The 23,623-nt window shown below is 54.7% G+C and overlaps 10 protein-coding genes across 10 annotated transcripts; 5 read left to right on the forward strand and 5 right to left on the reverse strand.

Moving 5' to 3' along the window:
• Window positions 1-776: 776 nt before the first annotated feature.
• Window positions 777-2,364, reverse strand: HMPREF1541_04553 (centromere/microtubule-binding protein cbf5; the record flags this gene model as incomplete). Its single annotated transcript, XM_008718898.1, has 3 exons — window positions 777-1,145; window positions 1,194-2,209; window positions 2,259-2,364. 3 exons carry the CDS (start codon window positions 2,362-2,364, stop codon window positions 777-779), a joined length of 1,491 nt encoding a protein of 496 aa, XP_008717120.1.
• Window positions 2,365-2,798: 434 nt separating this feature from the next.
• On the forward strand, window positions 2,799-3,981 carry HMPREF1541_04554 (uncharacterized protein; the record flags this gene model as incomplete). Its single annotated transcript, XM_008718899.1, has 4 exons — window positions 2,799-2,833; window positions 2,884-3,160; window positions 3,468-3,545; window positions 3,598-3,981. 4 exons carry the CDS (start codon window positions 2,799-2,801, stop codon window positions 3,979-3,981), a joined length of 774 nt encoding a protein of 257 aa, XP_008717121.1.
• Window positions 3,982-4,418: 437 nt separating this feature from the next.
• On the forward strand, window positions 4,419-6,575 carry HMPREF1541_04555 (uncharacterized protein; the record flags this gene model as incomplete). The annotated part of the gene is made up of 4 exons (XM_008718900.1): window positions 4,419-4,582; window positions 4,628-5,997; window positions 6,161-6,187; window positions 6,238-6,575. The coding sequence occupies 4 exons, from the start codon at window positions 4,419-4,421 to the stop codon at window positions 6,573-6,575; spliced, it is 1,899 nt and encodes a 632-aa protein (XP_008717122.1).
• A 632-nt stretch (window positions 6,576-7,207) lies between these two features.
• On the reverse strand, window positions 7,208-8,945 carry HMPREF1541_04556 (uncharacterized protein; the record flags this gene model as incomplete). Its single annotated transcript, XM_008718901.1, has 2 exons — window positions 7,208-7,353; window positions 7,433-8,945. 2 exons carry the CDS (start codon window positions 8,943-8,945, stop codon window positions 7,208-7,210), a joined length of 1,659 nt encoding a protein of 552 aa, XP_008717123.1.
• A 717-nt stretch (window positions 8,946-9,662) lies between these two features.
• On the forward strand, window positions 9,663-11,173 carry HMPREF1541_04557 (uncharacterized protein; the record flags this gene model as incomplete). The annotated part of the gene is made up of 3 exons (XM_008718902.1): window positions 9,663-10,234; window positions 10,298-10,881; window positions 10,950-11,173. 3 exons carry the CDS (start codon window positions 9,663-9,665, stop codon window positions 11,171-11,173), a joined length of 1,380 nt encoding a protein of 459 aa, XP_008717124.1.
• Window positions 11,174-13,531: 2,358 nt separating this feature from the next.
• HMPREF1541_04558 (uncharacterized protein) lies at window positions 13,532-14,873 on the forward strand (the record flags this gene model as incomplete). Its single annotated transcript, XM_008718903.1, has 2 exons — window positions 13,532-13,918; window positions 13,977-14,873. 2 exons carry the CDS (start codon window positions 13,532-13,534, stop codon window positions 14,871-14,873), a joined length of 1,284 nt encoding a protein of 427 aa, XP_008717125.1.
• Window positions 14,874-15,750: 877 nt separating this feature from the next.
• HMPREF1541_04559 (uncharacterized protein) lies at window positions 15,751-17,016 on the reverse strand (the record flags this gene model as incomplete). The annotated part of the gene is made up of 1 exon (XM_008718904.1): window positions 15,751-17,016. One exon carries the CDS (start codon window positions 17,014-17,016, stop codon window positions 15,751-15,753), a length of 1,266 nt encoding a protein of 421 aa, XP_008717126.1.
• Window positions 17,017-17,937: 921 nt separating this feature from the next.
• Window positions 17,938-19,878, reverse strand: HMPREF1541_04560 (uncharacterized protein; the record flags this gene model as incomplete). The annotated part of the gene is made up of 1 exon (XM_008718905.1): window positions 17,938-19,878. The coding sequence occupies one exon, from the start codon at window positions 19,876-19,878 to the stop codon at window positions 17,938-17,940; it is 1,941 nt and encodes a 646-aa protein (XP_008717127.1).
• Window positions 19,879-20,729: 851 nt separating this feature from the next.
• Window positions 20,730-21,725, forward strand: HMPREF1541_04561 (uncharacterized protein; the record flags this gene model as incomplete). The annotated part of the gene is made up of 1 exon (XM_008718906.1): window positions 20,730-21,725. The coding sequence occupies one exon, from the start codon at window positions 20,730-20,732 to the stop codon at window positions 21,723-21,725; it is 996 nt and encodes a 331-aa protein (XP_008717128.1).
• A 680-nt stretch (window positions 21,726-22,405) lies between these two features.
• On the reverse strand, window positions 22,406-23,607 carry HMPREF1541_04562 (uncharacterized protein; the record flags this gene model as incomplete). The annotated part of the gene is made up of 2 exons (XM_008718907.1): window positions 22,406-22,908; window positions 23,004-23,607. The coding sequence occupies 2 exons, from the start codon at window positions 23,605-23,607 to the stop codon at window positions 22,406-22,408; spliced, it is 1,107 nt and encodes a 368-aa protein (XP_008717129.1).
• Between the last annotated feature and the right edge of the window lie 16 nt (window positions 23,608-23,623).

Below are 23,623 nucleotides of genomic sequence, written 5' to 3' on the forward strand. Positions count from 1 at the left end.
TCACCTCACCTCATCTGGGCTTCACCACACGGGAATATGAGCTCGGTCGTATTGCCATGCATACATAAGTGTTGTGAGGGTTAGTTGGCACAGCCGGTCCGCGCCGGGCTGAGAGTTAGTAGACTGACTACCTATGCTGATGATGGCATCAGCACGGTTCATGGGACGAGCCTCTGAAGGGGTGCTTATGGGGGAGATGTATTGGGAGCAGAGATTAGATGGATGGATGGATGGATGGTCAGAGGCATGGCGCAACACGACTTTGATTCAGCCTATGGATAGCTAGCTCTGGGTACAATAGCCAGAACCTTTTGTGTGTGCATTATCTGCATGTGCTTTTAGCAGAGGATATGAAGTCCTTGGTATCAAACCCCCATCGACGATTCACACATTTCCCCAGGATGCTGACATGCACCTTGATGAAGAACCGTTTTCCGCACACCTCGTAAAACGCCGGCCCTGTTCCTTTCCGTTTGAATGCCGCAGAGCGCCGGTAGATTTTGGTCACAGCTTCAAATCGACTTCATGCGTATCCCCCAGATGCGCGCATCTTGTCTCCTCGTTACATCCGCACAAGCTGACTGAATTAGGAGCTGGTAGACTATCGCCGCGACAGAGTCGGACGCTGCTGAGTCTTGCTGCGAGAGTCAAGTCATAAGCATGGCGCCGTGATTGCACTGTCCTATTCATGCAGACGGCCTTCAAATTCTCTCGAGGCAGGTGAGCCATGATCTCGTTATCATAGTCTTTGGACAAGTTGATGCCATGACTTTTGCTCAGTCGCTGTCGCTGTCGTCCTTAGACTTGCTCTTTCGCTTCTCCTTCTTCTCTTTCTTCTCCTTCTTTGCCTTCTTGCGCTCGGCGCGCTCCTCGGCCGTCTCACCATCATGCTTTTTGCGCTTCTTATCTTTCACCTCGCCGTTCGCTTCCGCCTTGACGGGGGTTGGGGCAGTGTCAGCCATATCAAGATCACCGTCGGAGTCACCATTGGGTGCGATGGGAGGGGCAGATAGAACATCGGATTTAGAGGTGGTCTCTGCCTGAGGGGCGCCAGAGGTGCCGGCCTCGCCAGAATCAGCAGCGTTGTAGTCGGTATACCCTGCGGTCCAGGTGGACGGGGTCTTCTCGTTTGGTCGGCCGTATTTCTGCACTAGGTTAGCAAAATGTCAATTGTCTGCCAAGAAAGCACCTACGTCAAGCTTGCCATCAGACTTCATCTTTTTCTTCTCGAGAGCGACAGGGCCCATGCCCCATCGTCGGGGATAGAGGTCTCGCTCCATGATGCAGCGCTTGACCTTGGCCACAACACCGTGATCGCATGTGGAGAGTTCAACGGTAGACATTTGAGCAATGCCCAGAGCAATAGCCTCGCCCTTCGTGGTCATGAGGACAACTTCTTCGTGCACCTCAATACCTGCTTCAAACCGTAGCAGGCCAGGGATCATTAGCTTCGCACCATATGTAATGGCGTTGACAGCGCTGTCCTTGACGACTATGCGCTTGTAGGTGGTAAGCAGCGACTCAAGTGGCGAGATGACTTTGCGGAGATATGATTCATCACGCTGGTTATCATACGTCCATTGAGCGTCCAAAACATCGTGGAGAGTGACCATGCCCTCGGATTCGTCCTTGGCTCCGGACCGTACTCTCCGCAGCTCCTGCATGTGAGCACCCACGCCAAGGAGCAGACCCAAGTGAACACAGAGGGTTCGGATGTAAGTGCCGGCTTCGCAGCTGACCCAGAAAACGCCCAAATGTCGGTCGTTGTCGAACTCATACAGCTTGCTCTCGTAGATCGTCCGGATACGCAGTTGACGCTTGACTGCTGAGATCAATGGTGGACGCTGGAAGAGCGCGCCGCTAAGGGTCTCGAGAGCTCGAGCGAACTGAGCTTCGCCGCCAGGCAGCTTGTCGTGGAACCGGATAACGCAGACATACTCTTTTCCGGCGCCTTGTTGTGACTTGACGAGCCTCGTAGCCCTATCAATACAGACGATAAGGCATCCCGTAACCTTGGGATCCAGTGTACCACTGTGGCCGGTCTTCTCGACGCGGAGCATACGCTTGACCCATGCTACTACTTCGTGACTGGAAGGGTTGGAGGGTTTGTCAAGGTTGATGACGCCGGAGGAGATGTAGGATTTGAGGTCGCGCTTGTAGGGTGTGCACCCACAGGGGATTGGGGTGAAGTGCCCTGTTCGAACGAGGACTAGGACACTGGTCAGTACGAGAATTGTGGCTGCCGCGGGTGAACAAACGCTTTTCATAATTCTTCAGCAACAGAGGCCAGTCCTCGGTCGAAATGGTTTGAGTAACATTCTCGGGCTTGATGGCAAAATCGCCCTTGGTCGCAACTTCGCCCATTCTTGCTGCTGTGGTGCTGCAATCTATTTCGGTAGTACTTGTCGCGAGGAGCACCTGCGCTCGTTGCGGGTGAGCTCGATGGCAAATCGCACGAGAGCTCTCGATAGTGCTTCCGTGGTCAGCGGTAATGGTGCTTTCGCTCTCAAGGGTCGCAGATATTGTCAGGGCAATATGCAGCTGGCAGCAGCAGGCTTGCTCGAGTTGTGCCGTCAACTTTTTCTTTGGAGAACCCACTTTGGACGCCAAGGCGCTATGCTTAGAAAAGGTATGGCGCAAGTGACCTTTTGGAGCCGCCGGATTTGTTGGACACACCGTGACAGCCTGTTCTCATCGTCCTCATTAGCAGCTATCCTGCTCTACAGGATGATTGTTCACCTTTTCTGTCTTTCCCGCTGAACTTCCTAAGAAGTCACTGGAGCTCCAGTGTCAGCATCATGGATCGCTTTTGGAGTGCGCCTCCTGTTAGCAGGTATGTCGGCCAAGCTTGCCTTAAATCACCACTGCTAACCGGAGTCGCAGGACTATCGTTGCTGTAATGGGAATTGAATCCCTCCTGGTCATCGGCGGGATCATGCCAATATACTGGGTCCATTTCGAGCCGTCGTTGATGTGGAAACTTCCGCCTCACGTCTGGCGGCTTGCGAGCTCGTTTCTTTTGACTGGAGGAGGTCTGAGTTTCATCTTCGACCTGTACTTCACCTGGATATATGGCACTGGCCTCGAGCTCAATTCGCCTCGCTTCAGTCAGCCTGGAGATTTCTTCGTCTACGTTGTCTTCAATATGCTTGTCATCTTGGTACGATCACTTCCTTGCACTGCAATTTCCCTTTCCCACAACCCTCGCATATCTGCCCCTAGGGTTGTTCATAAGGCCCTAAGGTTCCTGGAAACGAGGCAGAGTACCCCCACGGCACGTACTGATCCATCATTCGCAAAATCTGTCAAGGACTGTACGCGGCGTGGGCATGGTGGTGGCTGTTTCACAAAGCTCGCGTGACGCATTAATTTGCGGGGGCTGAAGTGGCCTCCTACATCTTATTTCTTGCTATTAAAGCCCGTCCAACAATCGAATGGATGGTGTTGGGTAGCTAACACTACTCAAGGCTACGGCAGGGTTTCTTTTGAAGGCATACATCTTCACATCGGCGTTGATCATGGCTTTCATCTATACTTTCTCTCAAGTAAGCAACACTTTCATTGGCCCCATCGCCTGATATTGACTTTGATATGTAGGACAACCGTGGGACCAAAGCGCACTTTGTGATCTTTCAAATACCTGTCGAGCTGCTGCCGTGGGCGACTCTTGCGCTAACGCTGGTACTCGCCGGTCCAGGGTCAGCAGCCGTGCAAGGCATGGGCATCATCTCCGCACATCTTTATGACTTTCTCACCCGCTTGTATCCCACATTTCAAGGTGGGAGCAATTGGGTTCAGACTCCTATGTTCGTGAAGCGAGCGTTCGGGGCTGATCGCACCTCTTTCGCCCACAAGAAATATGGGACAAGCGTGCGTCCGGGGCAGCCAATACCTCAACAGCAGAGTAGAGGGTGGACGAGCGGCTTCTCAGGTGGGGGTTGGTCTGGAAGAGGTCAAGGCCACCGCCTGGGGAATGGTTAGGGAAAGTAGGTATGAATACAGCACTTCAGCTTTACACCCATCTTCCCTCTACCCCTTGTTGCGAGGTGTACTGGCATTCGGTTTGGTACACCTAAACCTTCAGCTTCCTCGAAGATGGCACTATTTCACAATGCTATGAGAGCACAGCCTCTCATAAGAGATACTAGTAAGCAAGATGCTGTGCTAGAGATATCGTGGGCATCCTTTGTGAGGGCAGGTGTGAGTGCAGCAAGCGGAGAGATATGAACGTCTCTCATGTCTCTTGCAGCAAGTCTGTCTTGGCCTCTCACTTTGCATTCACCTACACCTCACTTTGTTCTAGTTTGCATCGCTCCCAACTCCACGTGTTTTCAATCCCACTATTTCAGTGATCATCCCAGCGCATGCAGTCAACAACACCGCTGATCACTTAGCACTATCATCACTCGGCTACCGCAATGGTTCGCACCAAACAGCCTCATTCGACCTTGAGTCCTGACAGTGACTCTCTCACTGACCACATCATCGCCTGTGTCGATCTCCAGAAAGAACGCATTCCCTTAAACCATGGGAAGCTCCCTCCCACATTCGCGGATCTTGACCGTGCAGTTCGTGAATGCGGGTAAGCTTGTTGCAGCCAACCAGGGCCAGAAGTTGACATTCACAGTGGTCTAATCGTCAACGATGTGTCTTCTTCCACCATCCTTGTTGCAACCGAAGCCCAGTACAAGAGACACGGTGCACGTGTGAAAGCGGCAGTTGACCGAGCCTTACCAATCGTGACATTCGACTGGCTAGCGGCTTCACTTGACTCTAATGCTCCTGTCGATTGCTCGCCATACCATCTACACGATTCGTCCACGTCGAATGGATTCCATTCGACCGCAGCAGGTGATACGTCAGTCAGCAGCATCGGCACTCCTGATGCTTATGTCAATAGCGGCAGTTCCTCTAAGCGGTCTATCAACTCGCTCGATACCGATGACGACGGATCAGAAAACCTATTGAAGAAGTCGAAGACGTATCAACCGACACTAGTCCCGGTCGACAAGGAGTACCCTACCAAGAAGTGCAAAGTGTATCAAGATGGTGACGGAGTCTTCTTTGACGCGACACTAAATCAAGTTGACCGCGGAAAGAACTCGAACAAGTTCTACCGTCTGCAGCTGATCCAGCACGACGATGGCATCTACTACACGTGGACTCGCTGGGGTCGGGTCGGCGAATCTGGCCAGAAAAAGCTTCTTGGTGATTCGTCCTTGCACGAAGCTATCACCGAGTTTGAGAAGAAGTTCCGCGACAAGACTGGAAATCTCTGGATCAATCGTAGCGCGCCTTCCAAACCAAAGAAATACACCATGATCGAGGTCCAATATTCAGACGATGAGGCCGATGAAGATGGAGCGCCTTCTGCTACACCCGCATCTCCCTCAATCGAGATCATGTCCAAGCTGCCTAAAGCTGTCATCCGACTTATGTCCTTCATCTTTGATTTGGACATTCTCAGCAATACCATGGCCGAGCTCGAGTACGACATTGACAAGATGCCTCTCGGTAAATTGTCGAAGAATACCATGCTCCGCGGCTACGGCATCCTACAAAGTCTATCCGACTTGATGCAGACAGCCGGAGACGAGCCGGACGCAATCGCAGTTGAGGCGCTCTCTAATCAGTTCTTCACCCTGATCCCTCACGCTTTCGGTAGATCTACACGGCCTCCCCTGCTAGATGCGATGGACAAGATTCAGAAAGAGATCGATCTTCTTGACAATCTTGATGACATACGTGCGTCAGATGATTTGATGACCAAAGCCAAATCACAGCAAGCCGAAAAGCTTGCCTTGGTAGACCGACAATACCAGGCATTGGGCCTCCTGGAGATGACACCACTCGACCCGGGTAACACGGAGTTCGAACAGCTTGAGACCTATCTGATCAAATCTGCGGCCTCGACACATAATTTCACCTACCAGCTCCAGGACATTTTCAGAATCCGGCGAAGAGGAGAATTCGAGCGCTTCGATGACTCGGTGTATGGTAAGATGAGAGAGAAAAGCGACAGACGGCTGCTGTGGCACGGTTCGCGGGCCACGAACTTCGGCGGAATACTGTCACAGGCAAGACCCCTGTATGACATTACAGGGTCACTGGCTAATAAGACAGGGTTTGCGTATTGCACCTCCGGAAGCTCCTCCCTCAGGTTACATGTTCGGAAAAGGCGTGTACTGTGAGTATCTCTCCTAAGTATATCGGCCCAACCTTACTGATTTTTCTCAGTGGCCAACCTCTCAACTAAATCTGGCAACTACTGCTTTTCGAGCTCGAGCGAGAACACGGGCTTGTTGCTCCTCTGCGAGGCTGAGCTGGGAACACCGTCTCTCAAGTGCACCGATGCTGACTATCGTGCGCCCGAACTTGCGAAAGAGCAAGGATTGATCTCCACGCATGGCATCGGCGCGACCACGCCACAAGCTTGGAAGGACGCAGGTTGCGTTCATCCCGACTTGACTGGCGTCAAGATGCCTGACGTGGAGCATACTGCACCTGGCGCTTCAGAGACTGGATACTTGGGACTTCTCTACGATGAGTATATTGTCTACTCAGTCGAGCAGTAAGTGTCTGCTTCTTCGGATTGCTCCTTATTACGAGTCAGCTAATTCGGTTAGGGTCCGCCTTCGATATCTTCTCAGAGTCAAGATGACACCACGATACAGCTACTAACAGAATTGGACGTACGTCTGTTGACGGGTCACAATCTTGATCGTCTCTCACAAGCCTCGGAAACTGATATCGATAGCTCTTAGTTTCGGCACGGCATCCATGCGATTATCAATGCATCAATTTAGCGGTGGTTAAGGGTGGAGCACGGTTCCGCACAAGTATTGAGCAATGGATGGTCCTGTATTAACCAGAAAGCGCAAACATGTACATCGCGTCCACATCATATGCGGGAGTCCGACTCCATTGAAAGTCACCGTAGCTCACGAGCGTCAGTGCTTTCTCATGTACCTCTAATATTGATTCAACTCTAGCATGAATGTAGGAATCAGTGCGCTTTTGATCCGGCAAGTCCTCTCGTACCCTTGGCCCAAATCATACGCTCGCAACTGTCCGAGACAGTCTACATGAAGCGACGCTTTCCCCCCTTTTCCCTTGTGTTCACCCAGTCAATGCTCGGAACCAGTCGGGAAGCGAGTAATGCTCCCCGACTACGAGAAAAGCCCCCTGATGAATGAGCATTTTTCCTTCAGACCTTCTCCTCCTCTCTGAACAAGGGGAACTTGTCCATCAACGCCCTGGCCTCCACATACTCCTCCCGCAGCACCTTCTCATGCCGTGGGCTCCGGATGCGGATGTCGCACTCAAAGTGCCTTGGTCGGATATTGAAGCCGCCTTTCGGAAAACATCGTTAGCAATACTCCCTTTTTTCCTTGTATTCGAACCTGTCTGAGAAGGAGCAAAGAAAACTTACCGACATAGTCCCACACATCATACTCGACGCCTTTCAACGGCCGCACGTCGAAGCACCACAGCAGCCTCGCCAGCGCGATGTAGAGGTTATTCATCGCGAGGTCCGCGCCAGGACAGATCCGACGGCCCCAACCGAAACTCGAGTGCCCGAGTTTCGACGGGTGCGGCTCCCCCTTCTCCGGCGGCGTGCCCTGCACGTAGGTCTGCGGTAGGTAGGGCAAGCTCGTCGGCTCGACGTCCAGGAAGCGCAAAGGGTTGAAGTGGTGCGAGTTCGGGTAGTAGCGCTCGTTGTGGTTGATGGCCCAGGTGTTGCCCAGAACGTTGGTGTCCTGCGGGATGTACCAGCCGCGGTAGACGTCGCGGGCGGTGGTGGCGTGCGGCGTGCCCCCCAGCACGGCCACGGGCCGCCAGCGCAGGACCTCCTTGCACAAAGCACGCAGATAAGGCAGATCTTGCTCGTCGGCGAAGGTGGGCAGCCGGTCCGGGCCGATGACGGCGTCCATTTCGGCGTGGACGGCGTCGAGGGTGGCCGGGTGTGTGACGAGGGCGAGGAGGGCGGAGCAGAGGGACGAGGCGGTCGTGTCGGCGCCGGCGCCGAACAGCGAGGAGGGAATGAAGCTGAAGTCGCGGTCGCTGAGCAGGGCGAAGGACTCTGGGTCGGCGGCGCGCCGTTGCAGGAGCTGCTTGCACAGGCTGTTGGGGATCTCGCGGCCCGTGCGCTTTTCCTCCTCCATCTCGTGCTTGATGTAGTCGGTCAGTCGCATGTTGGCGTTGGCCTCGATGGCGCCGTGGCGCTTGATCTCGCGCTTCCAGGGTGCCAGCCACAGCGGCATGTGCTTGAGGACGGGGAAGGATTCGGCCAGAAACCGCCCGGGAACGTTCAGTGTTGCGTTGTAGTGCATGATGCTCATGCGCTCGCGGATGACGGGACTGTCCATGCTGTCGATGCGGTGACCGTAGGAGACGGAGAAAACGATCGAGGCCGTCATCCAATCGAGTAATTGCTCCCATTCGTTGGGGCGGGCGAGTAGCTGGAAGCAGAGGCGGCAGGCTTCGGCTTGCTGCACGGGGATGTAGTTCTGCAGGGCGCGGGGCGTGAGGGCCGAGTGCAGAAGCTTCCGACGTATCGACCACTCCTTGTTGTACGGCTGGACAAGGATGGAGGCCATTTCCCAATAGATCTCACCCATGACCACGAATCGAGGTCGAGAGCTGTAGTTTTGGCTGCGCTTTTCCATGAGCTCGACGGCGACGTGAGGGTCTGAGATGATGACGGTGGGCCGCCGTCCAAACCAGACAGTGTAGATGTCGCCGTAGATTTTGGACCACTCCTGAAACTTGATCCATGGATACTGTGCTGGGACGCTCTTGGTGTTGCCGATGAAGGGGGTCGGTGGTGGTCCTGGCGGCATCCGCCTGCGGAGGACTTCATCATGAACCAGGAAGCCCAGAACTGGCACGATGAGAATGGCTGTGGCGAGCCACCAGAGATGGATGTACTCTGTCATAGCCATGGTCCACGGCGTCCGAGTTAGTCGGGTGAGTCCTTCCAAGATGCCGCTGATAAGAGCAGTGGCCGTTCAAAACTCCAGTGCCGAGAACTACACTCGCTTCTAAGAGATGCACCGAGACAGGTCTGTCTGGCAAGCCTCAAGAATGCTTTAATGTGGGCAGAAAACGCACGACTGAAGGCTTAGTTGCCATGGAGGCACACAGGCCCCGGCTTCTTTGGACCGACCCATCGTCAGGCTGGAATGGCTCTCCGGGCTCAGAGACATGACCCGCCGGTCACCAGCCCCATCATGCGTCTGTGGAGTGGGTTCAGATGGCGTCTGCAATGCGGGGTGTGGAAAATGGGTTCTATCCGAGGATCTCAAGTCGCACGTCTCGGCAATTGGCAAACGGGACGTTGAAATTGCCCCAGGCTTCTTCAGGCTTTGGAGGATCGGATACGCGCTGGACGTGGTGGTCCATCTTCGCGTCCTGTCAAGGATAGCCATTGGCTGATGGTACCCTCGCATGTATTCTGCCGAAAGTCTGGAAGGTCATGGTATGCGACGGGCCTCGGGGTTATTCCGTACCACATGAATTAATTGTACATGCTGTGATAAGTCGCTGGATGCAACGATTCTCACCTTGAGAACGACATCAAATATCAGTACCGTGCGCAAGGAAGCACAAGATACGCAGCGAGAGAACGTGCACCCGCTGCCAACCAATCAGAAACCACCATGGCCCAGCAGCAGACGTTCGCGAGGTTACCACCTTCAGGCATCAAGGTCATCATCGTGGGCGCCGGCTTTGCAGGTCTCTGTGCCGCCATCGAATGTGACCGCAAAGGCCACAGCGTTGTTCTCCTGGAGAAGGTGGCAGATTTGAAGCCGCTGGGCGATATCATCAGCTTCGCAGCCAACTCGGGCCGCATATTCGAGCGATGGGAGGGCGTCGTGGAGGCGCTCGAGCCCATCATCCACAAGTCGGAAGGCTTGAATTTTCATTCTTGGGAGGGCGAGTTCATGACGAGGCAGATTTGGGATCCAGAGGCCAAGTATGGGAGGAAGATCAACGGTCATCGCGCAGAGATTCACGAGGCCGTCTACCTCCATGCCAAGGCGAGAGGCATCGACATCAGGTTGGACCAGAATGTCACCGACTACTTTGAAAATGACGACCATGCCGGCGTCGTCTCCAACGGTGAGACGTTGACGGCCGACTGCGTTGTCGCTGCCGAGGGCGTCAAGAGCAAAGGTCGGAAGATCGTACTGGGATACGAAGACCGGCCAAAAGCTTCCGGCTATGCTGTGTAGGTCATTGATCTGCTGCTGTCTGGCAATGATTTGTTCCAAGCTAATGACACTATCCCCAGATTCCGTGCATGGATGAAGACCGACGAGCTTGCGAAATCCCCCAGCACCAAATGGTTCTGCCACGGAGACACCCACAACGGCTGGATGGGCGAAGACAAGCACTTCCTCGTCGCCTCGATCAAAAACGGCACCGAGCTATCATGGGTCCTGACGCACAAAGACGACGGCGACATCGACGAAGACTGGTCCTTCCCCGGCCAGATCGACGACGTCCTCAAGTGCATCGACTCCTGGGACCCCGTGCTGAAGGAGCTCGTCAAGGCCACCCCACCGGACCGCCTGCACGACTACAAGCTCGTCTTCCGCGACCCCCTGCCAACCTTCATCTCCCCCAAAGCACGCATCGCGCTGATCGGGGACGCGGCTCACCCCTTCCTGCCGACCTCGATCCAGGGCGCCAGCCAGTCCATGGAAGACGGCGTTGCGCTGGCCATCACGCTGGAGAAGAGCGGCAGAGACAATGTCCAGCAGGGCATCAGAGCGTACGAAGCGGTGAGGTACGAGCGCGTCCACCGTGCCCAGATGACCGGTGTCACCACGCGGGAGCAGTGGCATAAAGCCGACTGGACCAAAATACGCGCCGGTGAGTTTCCACAAACCCCCGTTTCAACCCCGTGCAGAACGGACTATACTGACTGGACCGTGCCACAGACCCCAAATCGTTGCACTTGCGACGTGAGCCCTGGCTGCTGGATTTTGACCAGGAGTCTCACACCTACGCCGTCTTCGACGAGACGGTCGCGAAGCTCAAGGAGAAGGAGAAGGAGGATGTTGCGGCGGCAGCCCCCGTGGCCGTGGAGGACGCGGGGTCGGAGAAAGTCACTGCGGCGCCGCGCGTGATGGCTACAGAGCTGCTGGGTGTTAGTCAGGCGTAGATGTGTTAACCGCAATGTGCAGTGTGCAGCTACAGTCGGTATCTGGTCGGCTGCAAAGGTGCACAGGGGCAAGCTAGGGCAATATACACGGTGGGAGCAAAACCGAGTTTTATATTTACGAGGTCTCCTCTTTACTGCCCATTTTCTCGATGATGCATTGCACCATGTGTGCTGGGAAGACTCGATGGCTTGCTTGGGCGTCGTCTTGAGCTCGGCCATGGTCGAATGAACTACTTTGCCCAAGAGCTGCTGCACGGCCTCCGCCCCTCACTGCCCCTGTACGACGCCCCCAAACCTTCCATTTCGTGCTCGCTTTCAATTCCGATCGCCATGGGTCGAGGCTTGGGCTTTGACTCGGAATCCTGGATGCTTTACATATCACCGAAGTTTACCACCGCAGAAACTCCTCCGTCGTGGTCTCAATAGTATGTTCGGAGCTGGTAGCGTGGCCCCCAGCTTTCAGGCAGTAAAAGTCTTGGCGAGGAAGTAGTGGTAAAATCTCCGTCGAGCTCACGTGGGCGCTCACCGCCTTCGCGCCGCTTTTAATGTCGCCGCACCCTTGACTCACCCTCACCTCACCAGCTCCTCAGCTTCCACTCACCTTCCCAGTCAAAACCTCGCTCGTCTGCCGCGCTGTCCTCACAACATGATTCACCGCGCGACGTGGCGATCCTAACCTATGTCCCCAATATGGGCGACTACAGGCCGTCCCTGTTCTGGGACCTCTTAATGCGCAGCTGAGCTAACTTTTCCCTGTATAATAGTATACATAAAGACCTGGTGTTCAGCTGATATACAGCTGTACCCCTCTTCCTATCTTTCCTCTCTCCTCTCTCCTCTCTCTTTCTATTACCTCTGCTATCTCTATTAGTAGCTCCTGTTACCTGAACCTTACTGTAGTAGTACCCACTACCCACTACCTATCTAGCTAGCCTGTACTATCTAGTACCTATAGCTAAACCAACTGCTAACAATCTGTTACTAGCCCATAATAAAGCTAATAGGTACTAGTGAGGGGTATATATAGAGGCTAATTGGCTCTATAGCTATAAGAAGTATATAACTAAGAAAGATCAAGACTATAAACTAAGACACTATATCCTGTAAGTCTAGCCTAACCCCCTCTGCTTATACCTAAAAGGTGCTTTGGATTTATTAGGGTGTGACGATGATCCATGAGGTGACTCCACAAATACTTCGCTGGGTCCCACCAAGCTAGCCATCATTCATCGTGACGAGAGAAGAGAATCAACAAAATACCCTGCGGGAAGGTGCTGACGAACTCTCGTGCCTAGAGGGTCAGCACCTAAGGGACCTGCTCCGCTCTAACGTCGCAGAACTGTTCTGGCGGCCCCCAGCGCCTTCGTAACTTTCAATTACGGGGGGATACCCCCCGTGCCCCCAAGGCTAGGGGGCACGGCCCCTAGAACCCCCTTGGGTCACGTGACGAGTGTTTTTTCAGCGAATCAGAAGACCTACACGTGACGACTTTTGACCAATCAGAAGCCAGAGATCTGCCCAATCAGCGTGCAGGATTCAATTCCTTGGCGCAGAAAACCCAATATATCCCTGCTCCGCTATCGCTTCGCAGGATAAATGAGGAAGCGCATCAGGGAAGCTGATCGCCCGGCCAACGGCGCTCAAGCCTACGGCTCGGCGAAACATACATTCCGAAGGGTCGATGGTCCATCGAGTGAGTCCCCCAGGAGAATCCTTCTAGGAATGACGTCTGTGATGAGACAGGGCCGGAAGATTGGAGAGACTCTGGAATAGAGATGGAGAACCTCCCCATCCTTCTCTGATGTGCGAAGAGCCGATCGACATGCGACCGTAGAGTATGACCCGAGGTTTCGGTGCACACCTTTGATTGGTCAACGAACTCCTCTACCTTCAGCTATGGTGAACTGTTCCGTCTTTCTCAGGGTCAAACGCACACCCATCCTTGTTTCATACTCTCCGTCTCCATCTACGACTCTCGCGCGCCAGTTCCAGCCATTCCGACAACCGCCGACGCTAGTAGCTAATTTTGCCTCCCTCTCGAATGCGGGGCACACAAAGCTAGGAGCTCCGGCGCCAAACCAACTTGAACCACTTGCCCCGCAACGCCAGGCACAAGAGATTTACTTTGTGAGAGCGCGCGACTAGAGCAACCTCCCAGATCCTTGCTGATACAGATGACAATAGTCTACAGTCGCGTCAACATCCCTGATTGCATGGTGCGACAGTGCCGGCGCTAGCCCGCCCAATCAGAACCATCTTGCAAAGGTTAACATCAAGTATATCTACTCTGGGAAACAGACGCATTTTTAAATTCATCTGCCTCAGGCTACGCGAGTCGGTCGGTATCAACTAGTCGAAATGACGGAACCTTTGAGCATCACTGCCTCCTTACTGGCCGTTACTACAGCGGCTTTACAGTCATCGAAGTCTCTCTATAACACTGTCAAACGCTTCAAAGGTCGCGACAAAACATTACGACGACTTCAGGGTGAACTAGAGGACCTGACCAATATTTTGGCCTCGTTGACGCAGGTCATGACCGCTGAGCAGTCAATTTCCACACTTCTCCGAGGTCCTGTTGAACGCTGCGACCAAGTATGCCGTGAGTTCCAGCAAGCAATGGAAACTTTCGGAGGAAAGCCAAAGACAGGCGTTCTAGACTGGGCGAAGATGGAATTTATGAGAGGGGGGATACAGGACTTCATCGATTCGCTTGCAAGCTACAAGTCGACGATCTCAGTGGGGGTGGGCACGATCACTCTGTCAGTTGAACTTCCTTTCCTACCTCGGCTTTCACTGACAGATTTATATGTCTCATACGTCAAAAATCTCGGACCAGGTTCTCCAAGAGTATAATGAGATAGTACAAGACACGGCATATGACCTTGAGCTGCATCTGAGACGAATTGAGGAGAAGATGACGCAAATCAACGTCCACATTGCTCCTGCATCGAGTGTGGATGTAGACCTGAAAGACGAAAGAGAAGTTACTCAGCAATGCCTTCGTATCTGCGAAGATGCGAAGTCTTATATCAAATCCATAATGGACCGAGAATCGACTCTGCTTCCACAGCCGTCCCATGACGGTGATGAAGATCAGCCCTTTGAAGCGCGGACGCGAACGCGTGACGCGCTGAATGGGAATCAAGACAAATTTGCGGAAACCATCGATTACCTTCGCACACGCCTAGACGTCTTACTTCAGCAAGGCGATGTGGGAAACGACGCCGAAAGATCGCGGTTGCAAGCCGACATCGATCTTTCAAAGCAATGTCTCGACGTCTGTAAGGTGGCAAGCGAAGTCTCACGACAGACAGTGTACAGAATCGGGGAGGTCATCGCCGAAGGTGACAGCGATCAAGTTGTGGTAAATACTTTGGCCGATTTATTCGATATAAAGAAAGCTTTTGCCAAAGACAATGCGGCACAGCTGGTTGGCTCAATGACCGCCGAAAGTCTTCGAGACCTGGCAGACAAGCGCTACGGCAGTCGTTCTGCAATCTTACATTCCGGTCGCGTTGACGACAGCATCGCCAGCTCGCCTGCGATTCACGAAGTCCGAACGAGTCGACATACTACCACGACTCGAACGGACAATTCTGAGCAATCTCCAGGACTACGATCAAAACAATTGAGGCCAACGGCGAACGAAATCAAAAAAAGGCAGACAGACGATGTGACCGACTCAGGGCGGCAATGAAGCCGCAGACCGGCAGCGCCTTACACGAAAACGGTGACGAGCAAGGCGAGGAAATCACACCGTTTTTTGTACGTCGGGTCCGCCTACCTCGTATTTTGGGGTAGACTACAGAAGGTCCTTATTAACACAAGCACTGGGGGTTGCGGCTTACCCTTATACAGCCTCACTCAGGTAGGTTGTAACACCGCCGCTGCCTGGGCCAGCTGACCAATCCCCTACCGCGCCCAGACGGCGGTGTCTCAGGGCGACCGGGGTCGAGGGTGAGCGCGCACTTGGGCGTCGCGCGACGCGGGTGAGGCGCGGGTGCGCGTAAATCGGCCTCACCCTTGTCCCAACGATGGGTGATCTTGACGCAAATTTTACCCTACTTGGCGCTGTCGATGGATGAGGCGAGGATCATTACCTAGCAGATTCATTGCAGATAAAGAGGGGAAACTGCTGCGTTAGCTAAAGCCCATTACCGCCAGGTTAGCTCGCGACGTAGTTACCTCAGCGAGCATGTTACAGCATGCGCCTGCTGTACGTACGCGCCGATGGCGGCCGAAGATCCAACCTCACGACGTGGGGGATGACAAACAGGCTTGCCCGACTATACAATCCTGTCTCACAGGTGGAGGAAGGGGACTCGACGACGACGAGGTCATCTTTGAGGACATACAGAGTGGAACGGGCCTGAACAAGGCTGGAAGATATCAGGGTTCGTGTCCAAGAAAACGCCAATGGGCTTTTTCATGTGAGTGGCGCTGGTACTTAATATTCTCAACGAGGAATACGCACGAGGTGAAATGCCAGCCCTGAGGAAGAAAACTTGAGGAGCTACCGGAGAAAGCTCAGTGAATTCTTCGTATGGCCTCTCCCCCGACTCATCCACTTCTATCTATCCTCCCCATCTCTCCCCAAGCCTCTCAACCTCCAAACTCGCCATGACGAAAGCCGATTCCCCCAACAAGCTGTTTAACAAGATTGGTCTCCCAGTATAATACTCATATGTGGCCGTGGAGTTCAGACTACACACCGCGACCGTCTGATTGATTCCCACCGTCCCATTCCCACCTCCGCTCTCCGCGAAGCTTCCGTCCATATTGTAATAGACCAGGAAATTCTCCGCCGCGTAGCGATAAGCTTTCATGCTCGCTTCATGCACGGTTGACTCAAAGTCCATGTCGGCGAGTATCTGCAGCCGGATGGCCTTCAGCAGACTCCAGGTGAAGAGCAACGTGCTGGAGCTCTCGAGGAAGTTGCCCGTTTCGCCGGGCAGGGCGGTGAGTTGATACCACGCGCCAGTAGATTGGTCCGCGTAGGGGATCAGATTCCGCGCCGTGTCTTGGAACGTCGTCTTCAGCTGATCGCAGAGCTGTGTTTCTGCCGGCCCGAGCTCCTCCCGAGCTGCTCGGCTCGCAGACGCACAGCAGAGCTCCCCATAAGCCTGTACCAACCCACTCATGAACCACCCCAGCGATCTCCCCCAAACATACGGACTTTTCCCCGTGGGGCGCTCGGCCCAGGGGTATGTGAAGTTCGCATCGTACCCGTGCGTGACCAGCCCGCTGGACTCCTGATGGCAGCGGCTCACCAGCAGCGAGAGCTGCAGCGAGATGTCGGTGTAGTTCGGCGACGGCTGCGCGACCGTGTACGGCAGCAGCGAGAAGAGCCCGTCGAGATAGCTCAGTGTTGGGTACGCGCCCGCGTAGTACAGGTACCCGCCTAGGTAATTGCGCGCTTGCGCCCGCAGCGAAGCTGCCAAGGCCGTCGCCGCGGCGGTCTGGTTTTTGGACAAGCCGCCCAGCGGCTTTGCGGCGTCGGAGAGGGCGACGCCGACGCTCAGCCGGTCCAACGGGAGCAGGGCGTCTGCGGTCGCATTGTCCAGCTCTGCTGACGCGATGTCGAGGATTCGGTTCAGGTACCCGGTGTATGTCGATGCCTGCTCGGCATAGCGGTCGGCGGTCGAGAGCAGGGTGAGCGCGAGGAAACCGCTTTCGAGCGTCGAGGTGGTTTCGCCTGAGCTCACGACGCCTTGTTGTCGGCCGATGATGCTGGCGAGCATGCGTTGCGAGAAGGGCTGCTTTTCTTGTCCTTGATCTGCCGCTAGACCGAGGCCAAGATAGCAGAGGAATAGCGCGGTGGCGCGCAGTGGGCGCCGCATCTTGTTGCCTGCTGTCCGAGTGTGGTCAACCTACCCGGGAGCACTTTTCAATGCGAGGGCACAAGCAACCTTTATGCTAGGTGTGAAGTGGTTGCCTCAAAGCCGAATGTCGGTACTCCGTACGGAGTATCCGGATCCCGCTTAGAGCTGAACAAACGGGGTGGAGTGCTGGAGCCGCGTTAAGCCCATGTCGGCTACTGTAAGTTCATATCCATGCCTTGGTGAACTAGATCTAGTGGAGGAGGCTATTGTAGGTTAGTAGCGCGAGCGAGGCCAACTAGTGGCCTGCTGTCATATACCCTATACAGCACGAAGGGGTGATCCTTAGGTAGATATTCGAAGAAGTCGTGTGCTTGGTTGCTCAAGTTGCCGTACCCTTCCCTCCTGGGCGGTTGTGTGTGTGGCAAACGAGAACAATACATAAAGTACACACTGCCGTGTTGCAATTCCTGCCGTGAACTGTATGCTGCTGAATTTTGAGAACTGTTACAACAGATCTTTTTTTCCTACCGCCTCCTCCGTCAAAAGCAATCATGAAGACTCCTTTCATCCATGCTCTTTGCTATCAGCCTGGGTAACTGCAGTAATAGCTGCTCCAGCCACGGCGGCAGGCGCTGTAAATGCCATAGCCAGTCTCTGTCTTCCCCTACGATCCGCAACTGGTGCTATACAGCTCGGTAGTGGACGGCACAGAATTGCATGACGCTCCTCAAGATGCTGCTGAGGGACAATGCGCTGACTACAGTCGTGAGGCAAGCGAGACGAGGACGCGGTTGCTGAAGACAGTATTAGGCGAGGATCATGAGTAGATTCATCACAGTAGATCTTCAGGACGGACAGTACACTCCTGTCGAAAGTGTGGGAGGTGATCTCTCGTCATTTGTGATAATCAGCCCTACATCTGTATTCGAACAGTTCGACTCATCTGCCGCCTTGCATCTTTCGTATTCGCTCTTCCGCAGCACGAGCCCTGCGCTCTCTTTCAAGTCTCATCCGCATTTCAGGTGTCAGCCCCCTCATCTCTTCTTCGCGCTTTTCCGAACCCGACTTCTCAGCAGCGGCTGCCAGGCTTTTGCCAGGCCCACTCTTGCGCTCCATCTTGTTCACGGTGCGCAACTCCTCTTCCTTTCTTATTCTGTCAAGGTCAGCATTCCGACGCTCGGCCTCAGCCGCAGCGTTCGAAACTTTCTCCTGGGCTGCTCGCTGGTCGGCTTGTTCTTGGCTGATACCACCCGGAACATGACTGGCTGACCAGTCTACGGAGTCTTCACCAAGCTGGTAGCGAGCTACTCGGAACGCGTCCCTGGTGCGCTGATCTCCAGCAAGGTCATAAGGGGTCTTGCCGTCGTCATTCGTGACAGATGGAGTAGCCTTACCCTTCAGGAGCAAAGCAGACACAATGGCGGTAGAATTGGTAGATGCCGCCAAGTGCAACACTGTGGGAGCGTGGTGATGGCTTGACGGTGGAAATAGCCTGAAGTCCGGAGAGAGCTCGTTTTTCGTCAAATACAGGAGTACGCCAGGGGCCTTGGAGCGTCTGATCAGATTTTCCAACTGAGAAGTATGGAGCTGGGAAGCCTCGTCTTCCTTGCTCAGTTTTGCAGGCTCTGTCTTCGGTTTGATAGGTTTCGGTGCTGTAGTCCTAGGCTTGACCGGCTCCGGAGTAACGTCAGCTAGTGTGCTCACCTTCAGCCTTGACAGTTCTTGAAACGACCTCAGCAGCTCCGCCTGGGTAGCGCGCCGGGTACTGAAAGGGAATCCTCGCAATCTCTTGTCTTTGCTATAGAGAACCTGGTCATCGTAGGGACCAAACAGCGTTCGGCGATTTTGGCTCCCTGTAGCTCGAATGAAAATCAAGTCGGCGCTGTCAATCATAGCTCGCCATTCAGACAGAACTGTGCGTATATCGACTTCGAGCGCCGCCTCATTGGCTCGACGAATAGAGGAACCCACCGAGTGAGCATTGCCTTTAGAATTATCATTGGCTGACTGCGAGCCACCTTGCTTCCGCCGCGTGGTGTACCGGTGGAACGTCTTGTGAGCACGGACAACGGCGTGACGTTCTTCCACACCCCCAGGTCCTCTTCTGATCTCGGGGACTAATGAGACCACCATAGCTGCAAAATGGCCACCGCCGATCATACAGAGGAAGTAGTGCGGGTCAGCATTGGTCGGCTGGCTACTTGATTGCCCACTGCCGCTATGCTTACCATAGATGGGTTTCAACTGACGTTTCTTGAGAGCGTCTAGCAATGACCCTGGTGCGCCATCTTGTTCCTCATGAGTGAATACTGCTTTGTACAAACCTAGCACGTGGTCTTCCCCGATCTTTGGGCTGGAGAACCAGTACATGGGTGCGTTGCCTGAAACAGTCTTGGCAGATGGTCCCGTAACTGTTTCTTCATTGGCTTCGTGAGACAAATTGGCCTGTCGCTTCAGCAACGTGCTCAGCGTTGTGGCCTTTCCAATTGGGTCTTCTTCTTCCGAGTCGTCTGATTCTGACCCCGAGATCGACTCGTCTAAATCACCGATCATTCTAGCGAAGGTCGCCTCATTAAGAGGTGGGACCCCCTTGACCTGCAATTTCATGTTGTAGCGATGGAAGTCAGATTTGACATGCTGTCGCTGCTCGTGAACAGTAGGGTACGAAACACCACAGAGGCTGCAGGCCGTTGACTGTGATATTCCCTCCTCCGTGGCCGCTGGCTTTCGCGATCTGAGGACATCATAGTTATCCTCATCAGCTGGGCCAACTGTTGCCTCGCCTGTAGTCTTGACAGTAAGGCTGTAAAGTAATTCGGGAGGAAGATCGAAGGCATAGAGTGGTCGGCGAAGGTAGGGGTTGGGGTCGCTTTCCGCCATGGCGAAGGCCAACTTTAGGTCTGTCGGATTCCCCAGTCGTCTCCCGTGATGCGAAACACAGTTAAGAGGAGAAGGAATCAGAAGAGGGACAATGTACCACAAGTTTTAGGGTAGGCAAGGTGCCAGAGCGACTCATGCGTCACTAAATCTTACAAGTCAAGGCAGATCGGCTACTGCCAAGACATGACTCACGACTTCAAGTTGAGACAGATCTCGACAGATGTCACAGACGATGCCTGCTTCGCTCCACTTCCCCGACCTTCCGTTACTTACGACGTCTCAACAGTCTAGCGAAGACAAGCGGTCGATCGCTGGGCAGCGGCTAACCCAGAAATTCGCCTGTGGAGGTCGCCTACAGCATCAAACTCGCGCTGGGCCAGCCTCTCCTCGGTTCCAGGTTGTTGTAACAGATGTGGGTTAGCAGGATCGAATGAACGTGAGCAGCAATGGATACGGCCTCCACGACCCAGACGAACATTGCTTGGACTCTCCCGCGAAGATTTGAATTCTTTTCAATCCTTTCCCCAGCACGTCGATCTGCATTGACTATTGTTGCCCAGGCGCGTCATTGCAGCCAGCTACCCATGTGTGAGTCTCTACAGATCTTGCAAGAGATAGTGTCGCAGATTCTCACAACAACCTCTCTGCCGGTCAACATTGAGGTCTTTGGTACCGGCTCACGACTCTATAAGGAGCTCGGGTCTTTCATCCCAAGAATGTTCTCCCTTCTTCATCCTCAACCCAGCATTCAATCTTTTACAGTCTTCTGAGAAGCCTCTTCACACTCTTTACTTCTTGGCAGACTGGTTCTGCTATTTTTCATCTACCACTCATCTTTCACAGTACTCACCATGAAGGTCGTTCAAACCATCTCAGCGCTCGCTCTTGTGAGCCACACCCTCGCTATTGGCCCGTTGCCCGTTGGCAAGAACGCCGCCCTCTCGCTTGCTTCAGTATACTTGTCGCACGTCGCGGTTGCGAACGCTCTGCCGCCCCAGCGCCGCACCGAGGACGCCAGCGGTCCCGCTGGCAATGGCGAAGGCCCACCCGCTGGTGCCGGTCCTCCCGCTGGTGCTGGGGGTCCTGGTGAGGGTGGTCCAGGAAATGGTCAAGGCCGAGGGAACGGTGAAGGCCCAGGAAATGGTAAAGGCCCGGGGGACGGTGAAGGCCCAGGAAACGGTGCTGGCGCTGGCGCTGGCGCTGGCGGTGCTGGCAAGCACCAGGCAGCCGCTGCGGCTCCTCCAGCTGCCGCAGCCATGCCGCCTCCCGCTGCGGCCGACGCGCTGCATCCGCCACCGCCAGCTGCTGCTCAAGTCGAGTGTCCCGCCGTCGATGCTGCGGCGATCGACCCGGCAACCCTACACATGATTATGCAGATGATGGCGGCACTTGGCCCGATGGACCCTGCACTTTGTGCAGCTCAGTGTGGTGGGGCAGCTGCGGCATCTCCACCGCCCGCTGCAGCTGCTGAGAAAGCTGCTGATGTGACAGCGACCGCTGATGTCGCCGCGGAAGTCACAGCGACTGCTGATCTCACTGCCGCCATGGCCGATGCGACTGCAACTGCTGACGCGGCCGCCATGGACGTGGACGTCTCTGCCTCCGCAACCATGGCCGCAGATGTCGCTGCTGAGACCGAGATTGCTGCGGCAGGTGACGCTGCCGCTATGGGCGAGGCAGATGTCTCTGCTTCTGGAACCGTCGCCGCAGATGCCGCGGCTGCGACTGGCATTGCTGCTGAGGGTGGTGCCGCCGTGATGGGCGAGGCTGCGGTCATGGGCGAGAAGCGCGCCCCGTACAAACGCGGCTTGGCTGCCCATGCCCGTCGCTGGGCCTTCGCCGCTTAAATGAATCTTCATTTCTTCATACGACCGACCATGACCGGGTTTGCATGGCATTTGAGCTAGGGTTTAGGACAAGATAGAAGGGTTTGGATCGCGATTTGGTTTTGACACATGGGACATGTAACAGTCTTCTCCGAGAGAGGATACTGCAAGAGGGCGTACTGGGATGATGAACATGGAAGATTTGTACAGCACAGAAAACAAAGGCCAGATTGTATCATAGGCATGGGCTCTTCACATGGGGCCAGGACTGGGGGACACACGCACACAAAACTCTCTAGGCTCGACCGAGCTCAGAGAGCAGATAGCAATACATACACTGAAGTGTGAACCCCCATCTGCACCAGCTCTACCGTTCTCAACACAGACAACGGCATTGACAAGGACCCCATCCCACCATGACGAAGTCACTCTTTTGACTCGAGAACTGAACCGGGCTGACAATTTGTGTAGCAGCCCTTTGAGCCATTGGGAAGTATTTCAAGACCCACTCGAGACGCCGAGGACGGGGACCATTCGAGAGCAATACAGGACAGGGATTGCGGTCGAGAGCACCTTCAAAAAAAAGGGGGGCCGGAAGTCATGAGAATATAAAACGAAGTTGGGCGTGTAGCTACTATTCAGAAGCCAACCCGAGTTGGCGGCCTCACCACTCCTCCTCATCCCGACGCCAATAATCCATCTCAGGCTTTGATCGGAAACCGCCTCTTCAACCACTCGGCAATCATATCCGCGCACTCCTCGGGCTTCTCGTACGCCCACCAGTGGCCGGCGTCCAGCACCTTCTCCTCCAAATCCGGCACGAGCGCCTGCTTCTGCGCGTCCGCCATCAGATCCGTGCGGCACACCCAGTCGCCCGTCTGGCCAATGTACAGGAGCGGCACGTCGATGACGCGCTGGTCTTTACCGTCTGTGGACTTCTCGCACAGCGCGCGCTCATCGTCGATCATGGTGTTGTTGGCGAGGCTGTGGTAGTAGCAGACGGGACCTTCGAAGCCGTCGCGGCTTAGGCGCTGCACAAAGCGCGCCTTTTCGGCCGCCCAGTTCGGGTAGGGTTTGGGCTGCACGGTGAAGTTGGCGTAGCGGCCCGTCGAGGTCACGTACTCGCGCATGGCGTTGGTCACGCAGAATTGCTCGCGCATCCAAATGTCGCGGCCCTTTTCTTCGGGAAGTGGGGAAGGGAAGTCTGGTGGTTTTGTCAGCAAAAGGGGAGAATGGGAGTTGAGTGTGTATGTAAATTTGGAGCTGGTTGATGGCGGGCTAAGAGAGGCGGCCGCTTACTGCCGTTGTTGACGTCCCAGAAGCGCTCCAGGTTCTGCCGCATCAAATCTGGGGCGTCGGGGGCGGTGAAGAATTCCCAGTACGACCACTGCGGATAGCCGAATCGCTTGGTGGTCTCGTGGTTTGCTGTCCATAATGAAAAGTGCTTCGGACTGGGTACCTGGTAAGCAAGGGACAGCAGAGTGAGACCGATGCAGCGTTGTCGGTGGTAAAGGAAAAACCGTTGCGCGGTGGCGGAGCCCCAGTCATGTCCAATGGGGATGATTCGTGGGCCGGTAATGCGTTCGGTGTCGAAGATCTGGGCGAGGGAATTGGCTTGTTGTTTGTAGTTGTAGAGGTGAGGATTGGTGGGCTTGGAGCTGCCAGAGAACCCGAGAAGATCAGGGATGACCAGCGGATAGCCGAGCTTGAGGAAGGTGGGAGCAACGCCGGCCCACATGTGAGCGTCGTCGGGAAATCCATGTAGGAGGAGCAGGATTGGGAGGGACGAGTCCTTGAGCTTGGTATGGAAGTCGGGCGAGAGGTAGTAGCTGTAGGTCAGGTTGAAAGGCTGGGTGATGAGAGTTCTGTGAGTAAAGCCGTCGAGTTCCATGCTAGGCGCCATGATGAGGGTGGAACAG

This window comes from Cyphellophora europaea (assembly GCF_000365145.1).
Source record: "Cyphellophora europaea CBS 101466 unplaced genomic scaffold supercont1.4, whole genome shotgun sequence".
Classification (NCBI taxonomy): Eukaryota; Fungi; Ascomycota; class Eurotiomycetes; order Chaetothyriales; family Cyphellophoraceae; genus Cyphellophora; species Cyphellophora europaea.